This window comes from Moschus berezovskii, chromosome 1 (assembly GCF_049115385.1).
Source record: "Moschus berezovskii isolate FMDL1 chromosome 1, NW_MosBer_1.0, whole genome shotgun sequence".
Taxonomy (NCBI): domain Eukaryota; kingdom Metazoa; phylum Chordata; class Mammalia; order Artiodactyla; family Moschidae; genus Moschus; species Moschus berezovskii.
Window position 1 is genome coordinate 157,818,245 of NC_142460.1, and position 26,734 is coordinate 157,844,978.

General features: G+C 45.9%; 1 protein-coding gene across 1 annotated transcript in view; it reads right to left on the reverse strand.

The window, feature by feature from the left end:
- EPHB1 (EPH receptor B1) overlaps positions 1–26,734 on the reverse strand; it is a 471,805-nt gene that overhangs the window by 136,464 nt on the left and 308,607 nt on the right. Inside the window, exon 4 of the mRNA XM_055413290.2 lies at positions 20,799–20,954. Coding sequence (XP_055269265.1) covers positions 20,799–20,954 — 156 coding nt within the window. The remainder of the gene's footprint in view (positions 1–20,798; positions 20,955–26,734) is intronic.

The window sequence follows — 26,734 nt, forward strand, 5'->3', positions numbered from 1 at the left end:
GTTTTGAAGATTTAATGAGATAATAAGTCCAAGGGTTTAGCTGTGTGGCTGGTACACAGAAAAACTCAGTTAATGTCAGCTGCTATTAGTATTGTCATTATTGGATGATCTGGAATCCTGACCCCTCTCATCAAACTAAGGCTAATCTAGTTCAGTCACTTATTCCTTGAGCAGAGACCCTGATGCCCAGACCTGTGCGGGAAGCCATAAAGGTATAGAGGTTACAGTCCATAATGTTGGGGAACCCATATGTTTATTACTTAGACAAGATCCCTTACCTATGGAGTACTGGGAATTGTGGACACATTTAGCTAAGGATCAGAGCAAGTGATCCAGACACAGAGTTACAGACAGATGTTTGAGGAATGGTAAGATCAATGCAGGACAGAATTTTTCGAGATGGTGTCTGGGCATCTTGACCACAAGATTGGAGCTGTACTTGGGGAGAGGCACCTTGAAAGCTATTTGCTCTAATCTATACCCTCTGGGCCAACTAACCCTTGCAAGTACCCCCAAGGCAGAGGCCTAGTCTTGTGTATGGGGCTGCGTCTCCAGTACAGTTCCACACTTTTTGTCTTTGGGGCTTAAAATCTCTGTGTGCATTTATACATCTGCTTCCTGGCCTCCCAAAAGGCAGTCTGACTTTGGCACAGTATCTGGTCTTGCTTGTTCTCCTTCCTCCTATGGACAGGGAAATCGCTCTTTTATACTTCTAGAGCAAACTGTGTCCTCTGCTCAATATTCTCTTAGGAGAAAGGGCTGAAATAGGGTCTGTGAATGAGTCAGAAAGGACATGGGATACTCAAGACTCTGGGACGCAGAGGTAGTGTTCTCATGGCTAAGAAGAGTCAAGATTGTAGTTTGGAAAACTAACTGCATGTTTTAATGTAAGTTGAGGGTTAAGAAGGGATAGAAAGGGAGATCAGAAAATAACATCATAGACAGAGGTGGCCAAAAAAAAGTGTGTTGTGAGGGGCCAGGAAGACATGTGAGGAGCAGGACCAGATGGGTTATCAAAAACGATAGTACTATCAGGACATCTCTACTCACGGCCCACTGTGACATACCTACTTTAAGAAATTGTATCTGAGTGATTAGAAGGCTTCCTAGAGAAGAATAAAAGTCTTTGAGATTTTATGGAGAAACAGAAGTCAAGGTGAAGCAGCAGACATGGAATTGGGGGCTGTGGAGATCTAAAGAGGTCTTCTATCAAAGCAAAATATGCAGGAAACTAAGTCAGGCTGGTGGTTATGCCTTTGTCCTCAGTACAGAATATAGGGCTGAAAGAAGAATGGGCTAGAGTGTAACATAAGCTAAAAAAGGGAAAGTTTGCAACTGTCAGAAAGGTAACAGAGTTACCAAGTAAACATGAGGTCAACTTCATGTTCAGTTGTGGTTCCTTCTTTGGGTAACTTGTTATTTGAAAACAATGTCAAAACAAAAAGCCCTCTGTATTCTCTCTGGCTGCCATGTGTAGCTTTGACACTCTTCAGCCTAAGTTCAGCTCTCGGTCTTTCTCGCTGAACTTCTCTTTTCCTCCTAAGGCACCAATTCCTCTTCCACCATTCCTTCACTAGGTGTAGATTTCCTGGGGAAGACTAGACAAGAATGACCAGTATGCTAGAGGAAAGCGTTGTGATGCAGTGGACCATGCTGGTTCAGCACCTTGGAGAGGGGCATGGAGTCGGCTTGCTCTCACTCCTTCCACTGGGATTCCCTGGATGGCAGTAGGCAGATTCTAAAGATCTCTCTCAGGTACCAATAACACCATAATAGGAGTCTGTGACAGCAGGGGTTGGAAGGTCTTGTCTTTGAAGGTGGGATGGGTATATGACTATTTGAGGCCATATCAGGGGACCAAGAGGAAGCTATCAGGAATCTGAAGAAAAGTGGACAGATTGCTGAAGCACACTTCATTCAATAAAGAAGCTAAGAGGGGCTTAGGATCTTTGGAAAAAGCAGACCAACTGTTGGCTATAATTCATGAGTGACAAAGACTAGACAATTGGAACACTGTTTCGCTCAAGGTGAAGATGGTAATATCTCAAGCCCTAAAGTGGCTTTTCCTAAAAGGGAGTCAGTTGTGCTGGGGGCTTGAGGCACAGAACTGGAAAGCTGAGTCAGGTTTGTCTCTTTGCAAGCTCAGGTATACTGGTTACTCCCCTAAGAATGTAGGCTGCCTTTCCTGAGGCAAGGAGGAGAGGACATTGAAACCTGGAGCAGTCATGTTGCTTTACTTTTCCTAATTGCCCCAGGGGCAATTTTATATTGCTTTTAAAGAGTTTAAACTAGACCCCAGGGACATGCCTTCCTATGAACAGACACCTGTGCCATCTGCATGGACATCAGAAGGACAAGGCTTTGATTTGGTTACATGTGTTTGTTTCTTACCACTGAGTGAGTGATTAATTTCGGTAGTTCCTCTAGAAGATTTCTACAAGGATCATCTGAAAGATCAGAGAGATGGCCTTGGTTTCCATTTTAATAGAGTTCTTCATGGAGTTGTGAATTTCGTTTCAACAATAAACCCTACATGCAAAGTACTATCATAGGCATTTTGGTTTATAAGTTAATGAAGCCTCATTTTCCCAACATTCCATGAGTTGGGAACTATTATCCCCATTTTATGTATACAGAAACTGTAGCTCAGAAATATTAAATAACTTGCCTAAATTATGTGGTGGGTGAGTGCTGGAATCAAGACTTGAATACAAGCCTGGATATTCCCAAAGCTCATCCTTAAAAACTCGTCCCCCCAGGGTGGAGGAGCCTAAGAGTGCAAGGTGCAGGTGTGATGCAAATACAGCCAGGTGCTGGGGGTAGGGGGTCGGTCTCTCATGAAGGCAGGAAGCTCTTGTTTCTGAACCATCTTCATAGCTTCCCTGTAGAAACAGAGCAACCGTGGTTCCAGGGCTGGGCTGAGCATGTCTGCATGTGTTGCTCATTAGGGTCTTGGAAACACTGGGCCTGTACTGAGGCAATTCCCCTAATCATAACAGTTAGTAATAAGAAGAAACGACTAGTCAAAACAAGGAGGGACCCTGCTGAGAGGGATTTCAGGAGCATTAAAGAACCCAGTGTTACACATTTCTCCAAACACCAATGTTTGCAGAAAGTATTTCTTGTTTCACCTGCTTCGATGGAGCTAATTGTGTGGGAGAGAGGGGGTGGGTTCACTTTCTGGGAAAAGAGCCCCCTCTCCCTGACCTAAATTAAAGCCTGAGCATCTAGGTTTCTCCAGGGCTGCAGAAGCCCTTGGAGGATGGCTGAGGCCGCTGCCTTCCTGAGGCAGTACATCCCAGCAGGAATGGCTTATGACCATCTGTGTCACTGCCTGTGGGGACAGGAGGCTGAATCTTCTATTTGTGACCCCAAGTGAGGCCAGAGGGAGGAAAGCTTGGATAGGATGTCCCCTGCAGATTTCCTGGGGACACTTCAATCAAGGAGAGATAGAGTCATGTCATCTTAAAGACCTGATCTTCAAGACCTCCTTTCTGGCCCTGAAATGAGGCCTCAGGGCTTTCTGAAATGGTGGAAGATGCACTGGAAAATTGGGCTGAGTGCCAGCTTTGTGACTTTAGGCAGGTCACTTGCATACTCTGAGCCTAATCTTTCACTCTTGGCTGATCCATCCATGTTCCTGAGACTCTGTGTTATACTAAGACCCATACATAAGATTATGGTATGAAAAGTTCCCTGGTGTCCACCCTGAGGAGCTCAAAATGTGCAGGGAAGGCAGGTACCTGCACAGCAGTCACACAAACCAATGACTGACAAGGCTGGTGGACACACACTTCCCTGGGCCTGGAGATGGCCACACACTGTGCTGCAAGGGGACATGCAGGGTCCTCGCTCTCTTCTCACTGACGAGGGAATCAAATAGCTGAATATACGCTGAGGCCGTCAGTGTATCTTAGTGTGCTCCGCATGCACTAAAGACTCTCTGGTAGTTGCCCAGAAATCCCTGTCCATCCATCCACCTTCCAGCAGAGAAAGAGTGACCACGTACACACCTGTGCAGCGAATAGAAGACACTGTCTGGGACATCTGACATGAAGGCCCTCTGAAGACAGCTTCCCGCCTATGACTTCTGAGGCCCCAGACAGACTTCCTCTATGGGATTCACCAGGTTTAAAACTAAACATGCAAAAAGCTAAGATCACGGCATCTGGTCCCATCACTCCATGGCAAAATTGATGGGGGAAGAATGGAAACAGTGACAGATTTTATTTTCTTGGGCTCCAAAATCACTGCATGGTGACTGCAGCCATGAAAGTAAAAGATGCTTGCTCCTTGGAAGAAGAGCTATGACAAGTTTAGATAATGTATAAAAAGCAGAGATATCACTCTGCCGACAAAGGCCCATATAGTCAAGGCTTTGGTTATTCCAGTAGTGAAAGTTATTCCAGATGTGAGTGTTGAACCATTAAGAAGGCTGAGCACTGAAGAATTGATGCTCTCGAATTGTGTTGGAGAAGACTCTTGAGAGTCCTTTGGATAGCAAGGAGATCAAATCAGTCAATCCTAAAGGAAATCAACCCTGAATATTCACTGGAAGGACTGATACAGGGAAGCCTGGCATGCTGCAGTTCCTGGGGTGGCATGATTTAGCAACTGAACCACAAAGCTTGTCTACAGGGCTCCTACCCAGGTTAGGGAAGGCTGGACACTCCTAGACCCTGCTCATGGCATCTCTGACTCAAGTATCCCCATATGGTCCCCACAGATCTTCCTTCTGAAAGATCCATACTCTAGGCCAGATCCTGACAGGCAAGCTCCAAAGTGTTTGCTGTCACCAGAGGCAACAGTCTAAGCCAAAGTCTTCTTGAAGTCAAAAGACTTTGGGACATACATCAGTCTTTGGCACAACAGAAAGATAGACCCTACTTTGGCAGAGCCTCCCACAGAGCAACATGTTTAGGAATATCATTTCTAATTGATACCAACTCAGACCCTGAACCACCCCCAACCACTTATTTGATTTAGCATGTCCTGACTCAGCCCAAAGCTTGGTAATTTCCCTCATGCTGGTGCAAGTGTGGAAGCTGAGATCAGGAAAGAAATCTAGAACAAGAAAGTGGATGCTATGGGTCTTAAGATATGGTTGGTAGCCACTGGGCCAAGGCCTGTCAAGGATGAGGGTTACACACAATGGAAGCCTTATAGGTAAAGCACCTCAGCTCCCTCAAACTCCTTTTAGCACACAGCCTACTGTGAGCTCTCAAATACTAGGTACTAAAGGGAGAAAGGCATGGATTTTCCAAGGTAGTTTTTAAAATACTATATCCATCTGGGCCAGACTGGACAAGCCCCTGCTGCATGTGGGGAGCTGGAGAGGGAGGCAGTAGCTGGGATGAGGTCTCAAGGCTACTGCATGATTAACAGTCATCTCTCCTCACCATCCCCAGAGAGAGGGTGGTGCCCACGAAGGAGTCTTGCATCTCCACAGTTCTTCCCAAATGACCAAAAGCCCCTTCACTGTGTGACAGAATTTTTCTAGTTGTCATAATTCTCTACCATTTTTACAGACTGTGTTAACAGAAAGGCATCAAAACAATAGCTGGGAAGAGACTATGGGTTACATAGTAATGGGTTATTCATCTATTTTCTCTAGGAAAACAGAAGATAAAGAAGAGTTTTCAAAACAAATTTCAGATTTGCTATCATTCCCCTGGGGCTTCCCAGATGGCACAGTGGTAAAGAATCCACCTGCCAACGCAGGAGACACAGGAGACGCAGGTTCAACCCCTGGGTCAGGAAGATCCCCTGTGTGAGGAAATGGCAACCCACTCCAGTACTCCTCCCTGGAGAACCCCATGGGCAGAGGAGCTTGATGGGCTACAGCCCATGGGGTCACAAAGAATCTGACAAGACTGAGTGACTGAGCATGCACACAGAAGAATCTCCCAGCACCGCCCTATGTGGTTCTAAAAGAGACTTGTGTTGCCTCTTTCTGGGGGTACACAAAGGCCCAGGATCCTAAGACAATGATTCAAGGGCAAGGGAACAAAAAGAAAAGTTGCAAAAGGCAGGTATACCTCCCAGAAAGGTATGGGTCATCCAAAATCAAGTCCTGATTCTGACGTGTCATAGACACACTCATTTTGGGCATGGGCAGGAATCCTGGAGGTTAGAGTGTATCCCTGGTGGTGAATGCCCTCTGCTGTCCCTACCTGGTTGGCCAACTTCTGTTTGATTCCTCCAGTGATGGGAAGCTCACTAGTCCCACCACCAGGAAGTCCTTTGCTAACAGTAATCATAACCTCTTTGAAAAATATAATGAAAAGAATTACCTATTCACAATAGCCACAAATCCCATCAAATTCATACGATTAAATCTCACAAGGCTTGTGTAATGTTTGTATGAAGACAACTATAAAACTTTACTTAAGGACATAAAAGAAGACTTGAACACATGTTCTTGGATGAAGAGATGCAGATCATAATGATCACAGTCATCTCCAAAGTAACCCATATATTTGATGCTTTCCAGTCCCAACGTAATAGGATTGATTAATGAGTTGTGCCAAGCTGATTTCAAAGTTCATCTTGCAGATAAAAATGTTTAAGAGTTGGCAAGACATTTTGATAATGAATAATATGTACAGACTTCTTTTACTAGTTATTGAAATATACGACAAAGCTACTATCTTTAGAACAGCTTAGAACTGGTGCCAGAAAAGACTAAACAAGTAATGGTAAGGAATAAAGATGAGTACAGACAGGCACTTAGTCTGTAACCAAAAAGGCATTTCACTAACATTTTGGATAATTCAGATGGAGATGATGGGATGCTATTTTTAATAAGAGAAATAAGAATACCAATATCACGTGTTACACAAAGTAATTTTTAGATGAAGGAAGGAGCTAAAAATAAACACCATATAAAGAATTAAAATAAAATGAGAGTGTTTTTATATCTTAAAGTGGGGAAGACATACACAAAACCCAGGCAAAAAGCCAAGACTCAAAACCCCCAAATCAGATATAAAGAAAGGTCAAGTTTAAGCTCAAAAATTAAAAATCTCAAAAACGCCAAAAATGTATCCATAAATAGAGTTAAAAATAAGTAGCGGGCTGCACAATCCCAAGTGGCTCAAGAGGTAAAGAACCCACCTGCAGTGAAGGAAATGCAGGAGACATGGGTTCAATCACAGGGTCAGGAAGATCAAATGGAGGAGGAAATGGCGACCCGCTCCAGTTGCCTAGAAAGTCCCACGGACAGAGGACCCTGGAAGGCTATGGTCCATAGGGTCACAAAGAGCTGGACGTGACTGAGCACACACACGTAAGAGGGCTGGGGGGCAAGATGCCACATTTCATTGACAGGCATCTAGAAGTCAATGTTTAAAAGCAGAAGAAGGGCAAAAACCATCAATTTCCAGGAAACAGAATAAACTGGTCGATAAATGTATGAAAAAGACATAGCAATTTATACTAAGGGAAACACTGTCAAAAATTTTAGGAGGTGTTCAAACTGGCAAAAGCCAGAGTCTTGATAATATCCGGTTGAGCCCGTGGGTGGAGAAGCAAGAGGTACAGCACTGGTGGGGGTGTCACTTGGGCAGGTCCTAGTCCTCTGGGACAGCACTTTGATTGGCTTTCTGAGTACATGTGCCCAGCAACCCAGAAATTCTATTTCTAGGTTACTTTCCTCCACAAATACAGGCTTGTGTGCCCTCAAGGTATGTCTGAGCATTTTCATTTTTATTTATATTAGTAAAATGCGGTGTTGACCACCAGTGGGGGACTATATAACACAGCAGAGGTGGCTGTGCCTCCACCCTCTCTCCCTCCCCCACTGTCCCCCCCCCATCACCATCAGCTTCTGCTTCCCCCACCCGCCAATTCTCCTCTCTTCCCCAGTCTTGCTGAAGGTCATTTCCAAGCCACTTCTGTGGAACTCACAAAATGTCACTTGGCCAATGACACACAATCCTTCACTGTCTCAAGTGGGTAGCAGCATTAGTTTGATGTCAGGCCATCTCAGAGGCAATGGAACTCCTTCCTAAGGATTGAAGCCTAGCACTGAGGGTAAGGAACCCTACCTGGTCAGGTCTGGGCAGAAATTGGGCCCTGCCACTCACAAACAAATGTATGAGCTACAGCACTAGCCTGTTGGACCTCAGTTCTCTCATCTATACATTGGGAATAACAGTAGTACCACTTTATATTCTGTGAGGGTAACTGAGAAAATCCACATCAGGACCTTAATCAGCACCAGCTATCATGTTAGACTTACTGTTACTTTCTTATGCTCTTGATCCAGTTGGTTGTGGCCAGGGGTACCAGCCACATGGTACTTGGAGTCCACTCAGAAAGGGCCTTAGCTGTAGGCCATGGTGGTGCACAGCTTTCACCATGCTTGGGATGCAGGCATGCATGTGGCTGACCTCAACAGAGCTGCCTGTAGCCCTTTCACTGGCATGGCCACAAAGCCTACCCTTTGCTCACAATAAGAGTGACTTTTCACCTCATGTGAAAGTTCCTCTGTGCTGGCCAGCAAATAGCATCATTTTGGGGGGAAGAGAGTGGCTTTCTAACTTTCCTCACTGAACACTGGCAGGGCTTGGTGGTGACCATGGCTTCCCACTGCCTCCCTCCCCCAACCACCCACCTTCTAGGCATGCCTGATGCAGCAGAGTCAGCCTATACCAAGCTGCATCAATCTCACTACACAGGTGCCATGCTGGCCCCTTCCCACTCAGCAATGTTGAGCATCCTTTACTGACACTTGCAAGGTAAGCAGACATTAGTGATAACCCAGAGGATCTGCTCAAAAACCACCTTGGACATCTTCTTGCAAGTCTAAGCCCATAACCATGAGGGGCTAGGGGGAAGCAACACATCATGACCACCATTGCTCCAACCTTCTCTCTACAGAGAAGGGAAGAAAGGACAGAGCGACCTTTGTGTCCAAGTGGTATTCGGCCCTCTACCCATCAACCCCTGAGACAATTCACTTTTCTTAATGCGGTCTCAGAGTCAGAGTACCTTGGTTGTGCTGGGCAGAGGTGATCTCATAGTTGACTTAAGACTTGAGCCTGATCTCTCTGTGCAAAGTCATCCATGATCATTTACCCACTGGGGAGTCCAGACTTTAAGCTCACAGCCAACCCCCTATCGTAAGAGTTCTCAATTATCTGGCTCCAAATGTGTACTTTACAGCCAATTGCATGGAAATTTTCACAGAAGACCAACACAGAGTTTCAAAATAAATCACTACAAAATGCTAGTGTCCTGGTCCTACGCCACACATAATTTAAAGAGTATGGACAAGCCCACACTGACTACGAGACTCATTTCTTTCTACTTTACTCAATTTCCCATACAATCCAGAAAACTTCCTGGCAGGAATACCTCTTAGTACAATTCCAGTCAGTGTACTTCACCAATTACACAGGTATCTTTGCTCACTTGGACAGTGTTCAGAATATACCCTTATACTAATTGAGAGTGGCTTCGTTCTATGAGAGTCAAAGACACCTGGAGCCCCTGGTCTTTGTCACCCAAGCAAAGCCATCAGTGACATCTGTGGGTCCCTGGCTCTAACTGCTTCTCTTCATTCACATGTACTCACCAGCCAGGGGATATAGAAGATCACTGTCACGATTTGAGAAAGGGCTGGCTAGTGCCAGGTTTCTAATATGGCAGCTAGAAGGTCAGAGAATGAAAAAGAGGGTGGAGCCAGGAATCCCACCCAGTGTAATGGGGTTGAGGGTGGGTTCTGAGTCCAGCCCCCAGGGAACCTTAATGATCAGTACCAGAGAGGCGCAGAAGGCTCATATGGGTACCAGGACTGATTGGCAGTGGTGAAATTGAAAGCTGATTGCAAAGAGGAAACTGGCTGACGGTCTAGGAGTGAGTCCCAGACCTAAGCCCTCTAGGGGACCTAGGCTTGGCCTCTGGTGTCAGAACTGGACCAGGATCTGTTTCTGGGTTTCACGGATGGAAGGAGGAGGGACTAGGGGAACCACGCCCCTCGTCACAGCTGGGGAATCACCTGTGAGGGGCTGGGGCCAAGGTGGTCTGCACCAGCAATACCTGGATGTGGGATCACATCATGATGCGGTCGAGATGGGGGTGATGGTATAAGATTCCTGCCAACCTAGGATGACTCTCCAGAAGGAACTGCTCTAAAATGCCCATTCCCCACCCCCACCCCCGCCCCACATTTTCTGTTCTGATTTTGAAATGTGCAATTCAGATGTGACTCAAACTTTATTCATAACAACCAAAACAAAGACAAGTTTTTGAGACCTTACCATACGTCTGATGCTGAGTTAGGTATATACAACATCACAATTCAGCACAATGATAAACAATATCCTCATTTTATGGAAGAGAAATGGAGTTTCAGAGAGGTTAAGTAACCACAGCAACAGAGGGGTCGAGTCAAGAGTGAAGTCTTGTCTGCCTGATCCCGACAGCAGGGCTCTTACCACTTGGCTTTGTTGGGCACCTGCCATGTAAGCCCACAGAGGGGATTAAAAAAACCAGATCAGTATGTCAACAGCTTCCAGTTCAGTGGACAGAGAAAGCCCTACACCTGAACAGATCTGAATAGAATATTCAGAGCATGCACCTTCTTTCCTGGGGATGAAGTAAGATGCTGGCAGAATAGAGACGACATACAGCCACGTGCCTCTGACTGTCTTCTCTTTTGAGGAGGAGAATTAGAGCAGGGAAGATTTAAGAACCCTGAGCCATAGCTGCCATCCAATTCCAAAATCCATCCCAGGCCAGCCCCGCCTGGGACCAAAGCCTGCAAATTAGACATCAAAGCCACTGCCTGAAGGCCACCAAAGAGCATTCAGGACAACAGTGAATCCTACAGCCATGAATTAGACAACTTTGTTCTGATTTTCAAAATAGAGAAGAGAGTAGATTAAATGAATAAATTTTACCTCAATCCCCTCCTACTTCTGAAACTTCATAGTTAAATCAACGCTTTGTGAGCCTCAAGGAAACAGTGACAAAAACCAGCATGGGCCTCTAAGTATAAGTCAGGCCAAATGACATTGTTTCTTTGTCTAAAAGTTTATGAGCCTTTAGAGAAAAAGAATATAGACAATGTACCTAGATTTCAAGGATAGTAACTGAAAAAAGTACACAGATACTTGTGTACCAAAGGAAGAAATGTTAGCTAAATGATAATTCCAGTGCTTGGATTCAAGCTGCTTTGAAAATAGCACAAAAGTAGAGTGTACTACTCCGATAATAGTAGTAAAACAAAATAGCTTACTTTCATTGACTGCATCCTGTATGCCAAACACTGTTCTAAATAGCGTTCTAAACATTACTCCATTTATACTCTTGACAACACAGTGAGGCAGATGCTAACACTACACCCAGTTTATGAATGAGAAAATGGAGACAGAGAGCTATGTCACTTGCCCCACATTACACAGCTGGAAAATGTCAGCGCAGAGCTTGAACTCAGCCCTAGGACACAGACCACGAAGCCCACACTCTCAACCAGTTATGCTAATACTTGTCAGTTGAAATCAGTTTTCAAAATGGTATATACATGAAAGAGCACGGTGCCCAAACCCATGAGGCCAAAAGCTCTGAAGTTACATATATAAGTGCAGGAAAGAAAAGACCCAGATGGGCAGTATCTTCCAAAGAGACAAAAAAAACTTTGAATGTTTAGAAGTAAAGAAGTCTGATTGGAGCCCATGGTGTGAGAGGCTGCACCAAAGTGAACAATCAACAGGATCCCAGTCTCAGAAAAGCCACCAGATTTCTTTGGACCCTGCTAGGGGGTGAGGGTCATATGTTTCATTCTGGCTGCCATATTTTAAGAGTTGGATTGATAAATATGAGAGATTCAGAATAGGCAGCCAGGACACCAAGGCTCAGGAAATAATGCACATCAGGGAGTAGATGATGTTTAGCCTACAGCAGGTGATTGAGGAAGGATGAGAAAATTGTTCGTAAGCAATGGAACCAAAGGTTCCCCCTGCAGGACACTGCTCCTCAGTGATGGACCAGTGGTGAGGAGGGAAGGAAGCGCCTGATCCAAGGTGCAGAAGCTCTGTCTTACAGTGACAGGTGATGGCTGCCTAGCAATGGAGTAGAGCCACCCTGCAAAAAAAATCAGCTGTTTGTCATCACAAATATTCAGAAAGCTAAAAATGCAATGACCACTTCTCAGGGTTGTTGGAGAGACGAGGCTGACACTGGGGAGGAGTTTGAGAGGCAGGGCTTAGAAGGCCACTCCAAGTGTTAATAATCTGTGACTCCAAATGCCCCTAAGATGAAATGTTCTTAAGATGAAAAACTGAAACAGAAATGTCAGCGCTTATGCCCAGCTATTAGCTTAAAACTTCGAGCTACACGATGCCTCCTAAGGGTTATATTCACTTGGGTCCAACAACTGTGAAAAGAAATTGTAGACTATAGAAGAGTGAAAGCCCAAGTACACAGGCAACGCTGACCCTTCTTGAAACAGCAGTGACAGCTATAAATAGCTTTCAGCTCCCTACCACATGCCCTCAATTCTACATCCAGGTGTATACGCCATCCGAATCCAGGTGCTCAGAGAAACAGCTTACCCATGACACTTGTTCCTCTGTGAACGTGCTGGAATTTCACCCCCAGGAAAACACACATTACCTCCACTTCAAAAGCATAAATGATACGTTTTTATGAGCAGTGTGGATCACATACCAGGGTAAAGTCAAGTAGTCAAGTACTTATAGAAACGGGCACATGGTGGAACTTTTCCTAAAGCCCTGATCAGTAATGAACGAGTGAAACTAACCTTGAGTAAAGTAGCCCTCTTTCAATAGGTTGCAACTCCTAGATGAAGAGGAACGTGTTTTTGAAAAGGTTGGCTTTGGGGAAGTATTTAAAATCACCCCCAATGTGTAGGCATGTGAGCAAGCTGTTGCTGCTGCTGCTAAGTCGCTTCAGTCGTGTCTGACTCTGTGCGACCCCATAGACTGCAGCCCACCAGGCTCCCCCGTCCCTGGGATTCTCCAGGCAAGAACACTGGAGTGGGTTGCCATTTCCTTCTCCAGTGCATGAAAGTGGAAAGTGAAAGTGAAGTTGCTCAGACGTATCCGACTTTTTGCGACCGCATGGACTGCAGCCCACCAGGCTCCTCCGTCCATGGGATTTTCCAGGCAAGAGTACTGGAGTGGGGTGCCTTGCAGTCCCCAGTTTATAACACTGGGTTCCTGTGCCCTGTGGAGTGCTGTTGCCCTGGGGGAAGCTTCCTGCTCTATTGGACTAAAGGGACCCTCCCTGAAATGATGGCACCCAGAGTCTACCTCTGGACCTTCTTGCTAGGTGGTGAGAAGAACCATCTGAGGGGTGAGACCCATGACTCCATCACTCTACTCACCTGATCCTCCATCTGAGCTCAAGGGACCGGTACCCACCAGTCACCAGTCACTTTGCTTCTGCTTCACTTTCCCCCTCCACCCTCCCTGAGCCTGCTCCAGCCAGGTGGTGCTCACTCGTCTCTTCTCTCTCTCCTCCGTCACTGCTCCCACCACCCAAGACAGAGAATGTAATGGAAACCGAGCCAGAGCAGGTTGGGGTGGTTCTGAGAACTAGTGAGATCCTCCCCTGAAACACTCAACACTGACACTCACTGACATCGTACCCACTCCTCTTCTCTTCTTCCTCGGGTATGTATTCATACCCTCCCAATCCCCCGTCTCTCCAGTCTGCTACACAAGACATTGATGGGGAGGAGCAGGCGCTTTGATTCCACTCGGCAGGAATTCAGTCAATGGCCTTTTTCCCCAGGAGTCATAGAGCAGAGGACAGAGAAACATGACTAATTCTAAAGCAATGTTCTCAAACTTCAGTGAGCTTCAGAATCACCTGGAGGGCTTGTTAAAACTCAGATCTCTGCCTCCTCTTCCCCCCACTCCCCCTCCCCAGAGTAGCTCATTCAGGAGGTCTAGAGAGGGGCTGAGAATTTGTATTTCTAACAAGTTCCCTGGTGACACTGAGGCTGCTCGTCCAAGCACTGCATCTAAAAACCACTGCTATAAAGGAAACCATTACTGGCCATCTTGTCAAGCATAAGCCAGCAGGACCCAGGACTGGTGGAAGAAGGTTATGATCAGATGTCCTTACAGACTTTTCACAGTGGCATGAAGACTATCAGACCTGTCTGCAGAGGGGTTCCTTCTTTCTCTGTCATCTCAAGGCCCCTTCCATCCCCTGAGTCCTGATCCCCTCTTCTTTATCCTGCCTGGAAAGACCAAGTTTGGGCAATGCCACACTCCTGGGCAGTCCATCCAAGGACTATGTTCCCTCTGTCATAGGGACCACTCTGCTGCCCTGGGACAGTTGGGATGAAAGAGGTTAACAGCTGCCAACAAAGGGTGAAGCAGCTTAAAAAAGAGAAATGGGAGTAGGCAGAGATGAGAGAAGGAAGAATGGATTCTTTTGCTTTGCTGTGGGAGGCAGATTCAAGAGCAAGAGTAACAGCAAATCTCCATCACCACATGGCCATCTCCAACATGCTCCAAAGAGCTACCAAAGGGTAGTTGTTGATGTGTGTGAGGTCATGGCACTGGAGGCAGACAGGCGTGAGCTCTCATCCTGGGGCTTCCATGACATCCTGTCATTAATTCCCATAACCTCCTAATCTGAGTTCCATCATGCCCAATTCGGCCAATAAGAAGCCCCAGTTCACAAAAGATGTCACATGTCCCAGGCCACACAGCTTAGGATCCACACCCAACGTGCCTGCCTTGCTGCTCAGCCTCTCCGAGTCAGGAGGAAAGTCAGAGGTGGTCACGGGGGGACCACAGGTACTGGCCGCCAAAATGCTTCCCATGAGAGGGGACAGCGGTATAGGACAGTAACTTCTGGAGCCCCTTCTAACACTCCACCTCTATGATCAAAACTGCAGAGGTAACCCAGTGCATCTGAAGAAGAAATAAAGAAACAAGACAAGCACTAGCTTGTCTCTGTGATCCATCAAAGTTTTTCCCATGTGGGTGATGGAGGAAAAGGGTTTTTGTGGTCAGAAATGTAACAAGGCAATTATTTTTACACCAATCCTTTCCCACAGTTTTTCACAGACAGCAATTTTATAAGACATAATTATCTATTTTCACCTGCTTCATAAATTCCTCCTTTCCATTTCTTCCCCCATAAATAGAAATTACTTAAAACTGAAGACATGCATTTTGGTGCTCACAGTGCTGAATACTTCCTCATGCATTCCTGGCTCCCGCCTCTCTCCTGCTGGCCCACCCATCACACTTGCAGGGCCATGAGACCCTCCTGCGAAAGAAGTGAGTCTGACCCTGAGGAGTCATGGAGTCCCTGCTCCCTGAGAACGGAGAGCCCAGATCCTTGGCCACTGCTCCTGCCCAGTTTCTCAGCATCTCTCAGTCCTGGAGGTGAGCTGTGCCTGGAGTCCTCAGATGCTCTGTCTGCAGCTCCCTCCTCCCAGGCCTGGCCGCTCCCAGTGGCCATCACCTTCTCATTTGTTTTCATCGAGAGCTCCAGGCCAAGGTGAACGGTGACTGTGATCTGAGCTGCACGACAGATTCTGCTGTGACACTCGGGGCTAGCATCAAACCTGTTCTCCCCCCGAGGACATCACTTTTATTTTTAGATCTCCAATCATGCTGGAAGCTTCCATATCTGCTGCAATCTTCACACTTTCCAGGGATGTAACCAAAGCAAGTTCTAACACTGATTGAAAGTTTACTATGAACCAGGCACTGAGCCAAAGACTCCATAATATGATTTTGTTTAATCCTCATAACAACCCAGAGAAGCATGCCTTAATATGAGGTCATGAGAAGAAAACAACAGAACGTAAGAAAGGTAAGAAATTAGTTCAATTCACAGAAACAGTAAGAGACAGACACAAGATTCAAACTTCTGTCTGTGACGTGCCAAGCCCACCTTCCCAATGCTATATGCAAATCGATGATTCAATCAGCCTTCCCAGGACCTATTCAAGGAGACTGGGGCAGTTTGGGGTGCCAAGACTCCCCAGGGGGCCTCAGGAGGAGGAAGCAGGAGGAGAAAGGTGAGCAATTTCCTCAGCTGAAGTCAGTAACCTTGATATTCACAGTCTCAGCTCCCCAGCCTAGAGCCTCTGCAACCCTTCCTGGCTGGTGGGGCTGGACATGCCCTTTGACCTCTCCTCCTGCCCACTTCTCTAAGTGGCCTACTGATAATTCCCCCTCATTAATGGTGGTCCCCACTGAGCACTCCATATAGCCTAGCTTCTTTCAAGGGGTTCCGTTAGCAGGGGTTGGGGTGGGGGTGGTGTCATCTGTGATCTGTGACCTGCCTCTAGCCATCCCTCAGCTCTCACCTGACCCCATCCATGGCTTAGGTTGTCCTTCTGTCTCTGAGGGCAGCCCTGGCATGCTGCAGCGTTGCACCCTAAACTCTTAGATCAGTCTTCTCGGTCCTCCCTTCCTTCCCTCCAAACCCTGCTGAGAACAAGGCTTCTTCCTGAACATGAGCACATGGGGCCATGGCAGGACATGGGGGCAGCTGGCCAGGTATGATGCGGCAGCTCCAGAGTGCCAGGACTGGCAGAGACTCAAGGAGGATGGAGAAGAAGGAAGAGGGGAGCTGGGTGTCCAAGATCATCCGCAGTAACACCATCACAGACTCATTCACACAGCTCCCTGTGCCCCTCTTCTCTGACTGCACTAAAAGCCCACCCCAGCCCTTTGACACAGCCTTGGGGTGCATCCAAGCCCCTGCTCCATGAACTTTGTCAAGCATAGGGCTGGACGCTGTGCTTGGGCTTAGGGCTCCCAGGGCATCTCATCGGTCAAGGAGATCCTAGGTTCTCCCCGGAGATTAAAAAGAAAATAAAGAAATGCCCACACAGGGCTATGAAAGTTGTCATGCATTTTAAATGTTTAGATTAATTTAGAATAAATTAACACTTTGAACACTATAAAAAATACAATGAATATATATGTGGAGCTTGTTTCATGAGATTAGCAAGAGTCATAAAAACATAAATTTTTTAGCAAACTACAGATATTTTTAGCCTTGTAAAAGAGTACATTTTAAATCACAAATTTTTTTTTTGTTAAATGTCCAGTATTGTCAGTAAATGACTATTGATACAACTCATTAAAAGACAGTGGCAACAGGCCATGCCTGAGGCCTAGGCTCTTGGAGGCTTCCCACACTGTGTCCCTTTCCCCCATCACATTCCAGACCTGAACACTGTAGACACCCACCGTCCTATATATTTTAGGAGGACAGAGCTCCCCTTTGCCTGGGTCCTCCCACCACCTCATCGGGCCATCACCATCCTTTGTTTGCCTGGACAGAGGTATGCACTTGTGAAGTGAACAAGCACCTGGGCCTTGCCCACCCCAACCCCCCACCCTCTATCTGCTGGCCAGGCTCAAGCTGGCTGCCTTGCTCCACCTGCAGAACCAACTGAGACCCAAGGCCATGGGGCAGGGCTGTGCCTGGCCTCCACAGCTCCAGATATGCTCCTTGTATCTGAAAAATTATTTACACTGGTGATGTGCGATGCCTTTTTAAGAGAACAGATGGCACCTCCAATTAGAATGCTTTAAAAGGAAACCCTAATGAGAGTATAAAAGCCAACAAATTGACTTTTTCATACAGTACTTCCCTGGCACACAATAAATCAAATATATAATGAGGCTCAATAAAATAATAGGTTTATTTACACTTGTTTTGCCTAGCATTGTGCTGCCAGTCAGCCCGGCCTCTGGGTCCTCTTACCCAGTGCTGGCCCCTGCCAACCAGAGCCTGGAGCTGGACAATGCATCCTTGAGCTGCTCTTGGCCAGACCTCTGCAGGCAACTGGGACTCTGAGTTAGCAATTTCTGGCCAGACCCTAGAGTTCTGCTTCTGGGGGTTGAAAGAGCTTAGGGCTGTGTACAGGGTGTGGTGACATTCCACCACACCCTGACATCCTGACAAGTCCTACATCCACCTCCCCACTCTGGGTAAGATGTGGAGATTGTGTTGGGACATAGGGCTGGAAAGGTGTGCCTAACTTAGAGCTAGCTGTACCAGTGCGAGAGAGAGAAAAGCTTGGGAGGTCTGAGTTTAACGCGCTGGACTCAGGACATGGGTGAGCAGTGGGCAGTGAAGGTCTACAATGTGCAGAGTGAAGGCTCTGGGATGCTCCTGTTTATACCAGGAATCAGCCCTGTTGGCTCAAGCACATCAGGTCAGATGACAGATAAAAGGGAGATGTCATGTGAGAGGTAAAAGAGAGAGGTACTATAAAGCAATGAGCTCCACATCTGTCATCACCTTACCTTCCTTCCAGGTGGCCTTCTTCAGGGGTTGGATGGATTTATAGGGTATGTATGCTGCAGTTGGAAGCTGGGGTCCCAGACTTTTATTTCCACGAGTTTATCTGCAGAGGGAGGCTGGCCAGTAAGATAGGGTCTGTGAGAATGGAGGGGGATGTTTTCAGAATGGAAGCTGTGAGAACCTGGATTTTGGCAATCATGGAGACTGGTCCTTAGTCTGGATATCCAGGAAGCAGAGATTGAGCTTAAATGGCTTCTAAAGAAGTGCACGAAACAATGCTTGTCGGGTTCACAGGGACACAGAGAGGAACCTCAGAAATCAGTACAGGGGTACCACAAGAGGAAGACTGGGACTCCAGTCAGCAGAAATGGAATGATTTCTGTTCATATCAACCCAGAGAGATCTGGAGAAAAATCAATTTACAAAAGGATGAGCTTTTTCTCAGTTCAAATCTATAAGCATCGATTGACCCCAGAACTTTGATCTAGAAGACACTTTCATTCTTCTTCTTTATCCAGCAAAGGTTATATATACTGCAAGGCCAGAATTAAGAAATTCTACTTGGAGTTCAGTCATTTTTTTCTGCCCATCAGAACTACAAATATGTATGAAATGTTTCCCCCATGTCTTTCTATACTGGAGTGGACGGAAGGAGTTTGGTCAGAGGAGGTGAAGGAAAGGTCCTTACTTGGAGCAATCTGGGCAATATTACCCAACACAGAAGAAAGTTCTAGCATAATTAGAGGTTAACCTGGAGCACTGACTTCTGACTGCAACAAGAATACTGAAAGGGAAAAGTATCCCTATTTTAGGGCTGCCACACTTAGGAGAGGAGGAGCAAGTTCTTGAAAGTGCTGTGCAGGGATAAAGGTGCTTCTGATTTCCTCATGATGGCAAATTATGAGGGAGAACATGGTGGAGAAATTCTCCCCTCCTTCAGCCCTCCCCCCTCAGGGATCAGAGTTTCCACCCTTCAGTTTTGGCAGGATGACTGCCCTTGCCTCTACAGCAGAGAGTTGGAGAGTGGTGGGACTGATGCACAGGCCCCAGCCCCTAGAATTTCTGCCTCAGGGATTCACGCTAGACTCTGGCCCTGTCATTTGGCAGAGGCATGGATGTACCATATAGGCACCTGGCACACAAGGACCTTCACTGGGTAACCAAAAAGACAAGTAAAGAATAACTGGATGCTCTGCTGTACAGTAGAAACTCACACAATATCGTAAAGCAACCATGCATATGTGTGCTTGGTTGCTAAGTCAAATCCAACTCTTTGTAGCCCTCCAGGCTCCTCCTCTTTGACCATGGGATTTCCCAGGCAAGAATACGGGGGTGAATTGCCGTTTCCTTCTCCAGGGGAACTTTCCAACCCAGGGATCAAACCTACATCTCCTGTACTGCCAGGTGGGTTCTTTACCACTGAGCCAATACTCCAGTATAAAGTTTAAAAGGGGGAAATACTGAGAGGCAGAGGAAGGCTTCTTGAGCCGGATGGGTGGGGAACAGTTTAGAGACCTTATGAGAAAAAAGCTGAAACAGGGGAAAATCAGCAGCTGGCTGACAAAGTGGGAAGCAATGGTTGGGATCAATGGCTACTGCTAAATAGGAATTTTTGTTTAAAAGTGTTAAATTCTCTTTTCTACTTCTCCATTGAATGTTCAGTAGACTCTACATCCATTGCCACAATAAGTTATCATTGGTTATCTCTGGATATAGATAATATGGTTGCATTTATTTTCATATTTACTCTTTTCTGCTCAAATCCTCTGCAGTCAACATGCATTAACTTTATAATCAGAAACTATAACAAATGTTGTTTTATAAAAATCTACATTAGAAAAAAAGAAAAATTTTACTAGACAATTAGTAAAATCATGAGAGTTCTGAGGGGAGCCTCGTCACAGAAATACAGGAAGCCTAGTGAAAAAAGAGGATATTCTCAGCTGTGAAGACCAAGTGATCTTCTTGGAGGAGGTGACTGGAAGTTACCAGGAATTGTTCCAACATCTTGGTGCTCCTTGATTTTGCACTCAAAGAACTATCTATTTGGGCTTCCCTGGTGGCTCAGAGGTTAAAGCGTCTGTCTCCAATGCGGGAGACCCGGGTTCGATCCCTGGGTCGGGAAGATCCCCTGGAGAAGGAAATGGTAACCCACTCCAGTATTCTTGCCTGGAGAATCCCATGGACGGAGAAGCCTGGTAGACTACAGTCCACGAGGTCGCAAAGAGTCGGACACGACTGAGCGACTGAACGGAACGAACGGTGGACAGAAATTGTCTTGCTTGGGTAGGAGGAAGGCCCTCTCATCTGGGAGGAGGGGACAAAGAAAGAACATAATCTTGACCATTACTACTGATAGAGGGGCCCTGCTTGCCCAGCCAGGAGCTGTTCATTTTAGCACCACAGCCAGCATTTCTGCTTTGTACCTTGCAATTGGAGAAGGGTGTCTTAAGTCTTCCCTGCCCCAGGCCCACCACTTGCAGTATCAGACAATCAAACTCCCCAGCCCAGAGCCCCTACTAAACACTTACTAGTGCATGCCACTTCTGGGGGGTCAAAATCCGCTCGGTAGTAGCCAGTCCGGCAGGTGCAGATGGGAGATGCCTCTGAAGGGGATCGGCTGTTGGAAGGGCAGTGAGAGCAGACCTCAGCTTCCTGGCTGGCCTTGAACATCCCTGCAGGGCAAGCTGAAAAATAAAGATGCCGTCTTAGAATTAATGGAAGTGGGGCCACAGAGGCCTTTTCCCAGAACTGGAAAATGAAACATTCTGTCCCCTTAAAAAAGGACATTGAGATATCCCATTGCTCAAAGTGAGCATTTCAGATAGAGGGGAACCCCTACTTAAAACTTGCAAGTCTTCAAACATGCTTAGTGAAATATACTTTCCCAGTACCAATGGCCTCTCTCACTTGAACAATATGAATAATGATTCATCCCTTTCAGGTGTGTCACGAGATTTAATTGAGAAAATGAATCTAATGTGTAGCTCAGTGTCTGAGGCATAAGTGCTCTATAAATGGTTATTCCCTCCCTCTTCCACCTGGCTAACAGTTGGGGCCTTACCCTGATCCACTGAGTGAAGGAGTTTCACCGGTACTCAGAGGGAACGATGCCCTGGTTGACAACGGGCTGGACCTATGGTTCTTAAATGTCACATCGCAACACACATGAGGGACACTGTGAGCTGCGTTAACACTTATGATGAATGATGGTAAAAGGCTGAAATTCATGAAGAAATTAAAGTGATTTCAAGGTTACTGGCTTAACAACATCATTCTCCCTTAATTGCATTTTGAAATGCTTGGAGGTGGGGGTGGGGCAAAGAAGGATGGCTTTACAGGCAGTGCCCCAGGGAATGTGTTACGCACTTTGGCGTCATCTATCATGTACATGTCAGTGGGGAAGTTTGGGAACGCCTCGTACAACCCAGTGCCCACTAGAGCTGTCCACAGATATAAGGCACTTATTCTCTTTCTCCATAGGCCAGTCTGTAAACAGCCATGCCCCCAAAAGTCTGGCTCCAGGCCATTCCTTAAGCTTTTACCATACCTCATCTCCAGAGACCTTTGACTCCAGACATCTGGTTCCTGCCTTGCTGATTCCTCAGAAAATTGGCCCTGCCTGTCTGCTTCCCTCAGGCCCTTTATATCTCAGCTCCTGACTCCTCTGGTCCCCAAGAAACCTGCTCTGGCTTATCCTCCTTTGAGACCAGGCAAAACTAATTTCATGGTCAACTGGCTTTCTTACATACTTCACTAATTCATTCAACAGACATTTAATATGATCCTGCTAAGAACTTGACCCAGGGAATTTTGAGAACAGAACCTGCCCTCAAGGAGTTCTTGATCCAATGTAGTCATACAATCACAATACTATGTGGTCATTTCAGGGGACTTCCCAGGTGGCACTGATGCTAAAGAACTTGCTTGCCAATGCAGGAAACATATAAGATGTGTGTTCAATCCCTGGGTCAGGAAGAGTCCCTGAAGTAGGAAATGGCAACCCACTCCAGTATTCTTGTCTGGAGAATCCCTTGGATGGAGGAGCCTGGCAGGCTAGAGTCCATAGCGTTGTAGAGTCAAACACAACTGAAGCAACTTAGCGTGCACACGTGTGAACACTGCCATAGTAGAAGTGCCACTACTAAGGTTTCTGCTTATACAAAGCTCATCTTCCCAAATAGACTGTCCTCCTGGAAAGTGCAGAGTATTCTTTAACAGGAGCAGTAGCCACCATCTGTTAACATTCTTGTTAAGTGCTTACATGCATTCCTCTATGGGATAGCTATTATTAGCTCCATTTTGTTAATAAGGAAATTGGAACACTGAAAGGTTAAAAAATGTTGCCTAGAATCACACAGTGGGAGAAGTAATAGAGATGATATACATATAAACTATTTGGAAAATATCCATATCTCTTCTACCAAGACAAGAAAGAACTGTTTCCTTTGCTGGGTAAGTTTTCTCACCCCCTCATTTGAAGTGAACTAAAGGGTTTTGGTCACTCTAGAAGTGCCTGGGGCAGGAGCTCATCTTGAATGGGAGGAAATTTTTGTCATGGAATGTTCTGGAATGGCATAACTCAAGCATGTTCCAAGGAGTCCATGTCCTTTGGGTTGTTAACACCAGCTACTCGCAAAAGGGGTCTACGGTCAGACATTTTGAATCTGTGGATTTAAAAAGGTCACCTCATGTTTTAGTAAGAACTTTTCAAAATTCTTACTAAAATGGGATATAGAATGTATTTTCTCACCAAAAAACCCTATTTTGAAGCACATCTCCTGGGATTCAAGTTCCACGGAACACACTGGGGTAAACACTGTCTAGATGCTTCAGTAACCTTATCTTAAAGATATCTGTTGTAACTCATGTTAAAATGGGCCACTCGCTACACATCTCAGCACATTCAAAAGAAACTTTTGGGTAGAAAGCAAAAAGCAAAAACACACAAAAACTTAAATCTCTACTAAAGGCTTAATAAATAAGACACCAAAGGAAAACTGACCGGTACACCCGAAGTGTCCTAGAATTTGGCTTGCAGATTTATCCTTTCAGCCTCTCTCCTCCTCTCTCCCTTTCTCCTTTCCATTTATCTTCCTTCACCCGTGAGAAGCACTTGGCCTTTTCTACTGTGGATCACCCAGCACTGCTGTCTCATTCAGTCCTGGAGGTGGAGAACACATAAATCCCAGGCCTGTGCTGCCCAAACACAGCAGAAGCTCTTTGCCTGGAAAGTGGGGGAGGGGAACATGGTGACTCATGCATTCACTGGAGCCCTGCCACATGTAATTTTCTTAATGTATCAGTCCAAGAGAAACAAGGTGTTTTCACTTTCTTTCCAGCATTTAAAAGCCTCCTTTCTTTACATTTAATACATTAACAGCATAAACAGCCATCCTGTTGTCCAGGAGTAGCAAGGGAGTTAGAAAGTGTCTTCCTCTGAGATCTCTGCTGAAGGAAGGCAGAACCAGGGTGAGGTGGGCAATGACAGAGAAGGGGCCAAGCTGAACTTCAGAAGAGAAGTTCAGAGAAGGGCTGGGGTGAAAGGCCGTGAGAGGGGGCAAGACTCCATGCCCCCTTAGCAACAGTCCTGGGTCCGATTCCTGACTCAGCTGGATACTATCTGGGGGACCACTAGCAAGTTATGTCATCCTCATCTTGCTTATCTGCATAAAGAATCTATAAAAAAAGAAACAACACTTCTCACAAAACTCCCACAGGTCATTAGAATTTATTAAACTCAAATATGAAAATTTACCTAGGCTCAGTAAGAGTTAAACAGTGCTAATTCTTCTTGACCTTCATTTTTTCAGTTCCTTTTAAAAACAAGTTTTCTTTTAAGATTGATAAGCTTAGAGACCCAAAGTGGAAAAATCATTCCTGGGACCAAATGGAAAAATGTGTATCTGCACAGATTATTTCTGTTTTGTATAATGGGAGAATCATTATATCTGTAATATATTTCTTATTGATAATCACAAAATAGATGAATCTCATTAATATTCAGATTTCATAAGTTAACATTGTTTTAAAATTTATGTCTAGGCATTCCCTAATTTATAAAGAAGCGTATTCCTGGCTTCACTTATTGAACATTTAGACTAACTTGTCAGCATACTTGGGCTATATTTTCTCATAGAATTAATGCTTTAAATAATGCTTAGAGTGCCAGACTAGTCCACAAAGCCTTTTTAAATTCATCTTGTATCAGACATCACTAAAAAGAAATAGACGTTAATAAGAAAGACTGTTACTTTACTAGAAATTTAACATAGAAAAATAAATAAGAAATTTGTGCTACCCCTTGGGGAAAAGCAGCTTTAATTAGAGGTGATACATGGAGCTGCTCTTAGAGGCTAACAAAAAAAAATTTAGACCAAAGGAAGCAAAAGCAATGGCCTCAGTCCAGAGAAGGACTTTATATACACCTGAGTATATAAAGCAGTTTGGAGTAACACGGTAGAGAATGGTAGGGGCTCTGGCACCCACACACACCTGCCTGAAGGCTCAAAAAAAATAATAATTAAATGCTGTGATCACCTAATCAAGCACATATCCAAAATTGTCAAACAATTTTGAAGTTGATAACACAGTTACTTGCTTTAATATCGTTTCAAAACTCAGGGGTTGCCTTTCTCTTGATTAAAATTATGGTCAGCACTATCACGACAGTCACGAACCTCTCATTCAACTACATTTTATAGACGATCGAGGTGAGCAGAGCCCAGAGGGTAGGGGACAGGCTCTGGGAAGTGCCCTTCCTTGGGGGGTGAGATAGGAGGCAGACAATGGAACGCTGGGGTGTGTGTTCACAAGCTTAGGGGTGGGGGGCCAGTCAGGCGGGAAGTGCCTGACTTGGAGGATCCCCAACTATGAGATGAGGACCAGAAGAGGCATTTTCTGCTGGCGACTAAGGGGTGAAATTCAAGAGAGGCTAAGACAAAGCTCGAAGGGAAGAGGTGGGAGAATAGGAGAGCTAGGAAGGGAAATTAGGTCAGAGAGTGCCCAGGCCCATCTCCACCGGGAGCATTTCATCACTATTCTGGGAGCTGTGTGGGAAAGGAAGAGCCGCAGGGCCTTGCTGTGTATTCCCACAAGACCTCAGTCCGAGGGACACCTGTGACTTGGAGGGCTGTACGTTTCCGACACTAGCACAGCCCAGATTGCTTTGTTTCCTTAAGAAAAGGGAGGATTGACTTCCATTGACTCCATTGCAGAGGATCGCGGTTCAGACAGGTAGATGGAGCTTTTAGGTGGTACCCCCTCCCCCACCACACACAGACATCTTTCCCCGCCCCTGACTCTGGCAGAGAGCAACAGATAAGACATGAGTACCAGGTCCCTAAGCATGTGTGTATTTTCCATCCCCCAAGCAAACTATGCAGCATTTCCCTCCCACTTCAAGCAACAAGGGACTGGTACATGTGACCTCTAGCTGATATCCAGAAGGGCACCTTGAAACACCCACCCAACTTCTCTGAGCCTCAGGATGTAAGGAATCATCTAGAGCTTACAATGCTCTTGAGAACCCCCGCCCCTCCCCTCCCTGCACAAGCCTCCCTGTGACACTAAATCCATCACCAACAGTACTATTACTTGATAAAGAAACAGATTAAGTGTCTCATAAACAGTGCAGTGATTGAGATAATGGAAAGCGCCTCTCATCCCCATCTGCAGCATCAGGTTATGAAGCATTTCCAAGCAGCCAGGAAGAGGAAATTAATAGAAGCAAGAGGGAATAACCACTTTTATGCAATTTCCTCAGGAGATAGTGGACCATCTAATCTTTATTGGAGCCCTTTAACCTGTCACTCAGCACTCACCAGAGCCTCTTTAGCTCTCACAATTTTTCTTGATATCCTAGAGAGATAAAATGAAAACCTCATAACATTATTTTATAATTTTTGTACTTGGAGGGTGCACATTGCCTCTGCCCCTCCCCCTCTACTGAGGCCTCATGGAACATTTTTATGCAGCAGGAATGTGGGAGAGCTTAACTATTCCCGGTGCATGGTCCAGGGGGTCACAGCTTCTCTGCAGAAAGGAAATCTCTCTGTGCATTTAAAATGCGATGCTTCTCTCCACCGCCGCCTTCTGTCCTTGGTTTTTCTTTTTAATAATCTGATTACTTCTCCTGATCTAATTTTTTTTCCCCAAATGAGTTTGCAAAGGTTCATGCCAATGAATATTCATCCCCTGTTTAAGAACCGGGTGCCTTTTTCTCAAGGCAGGTGCAGCTCAGCAGCTGGCTGGGGAGGTGTGCCTGCCTCTCGGGGTGACAGTGAGAGGGACGAGTCTCGTGCTCCTGGTGAGGAAGAAAGAGGTTCACAGCCCTGAGCTCACTGCCTCTCAACCTCCCCTTTTGTCTCCAAACTCTGCTCCTGCTCTTGAGGAGCCTGCTGGGGTGGGCAGTGGCTGGGACACACCTCCGCAGCCCCCAGGATGGGAGTGGTGGGTGGGACAGGGG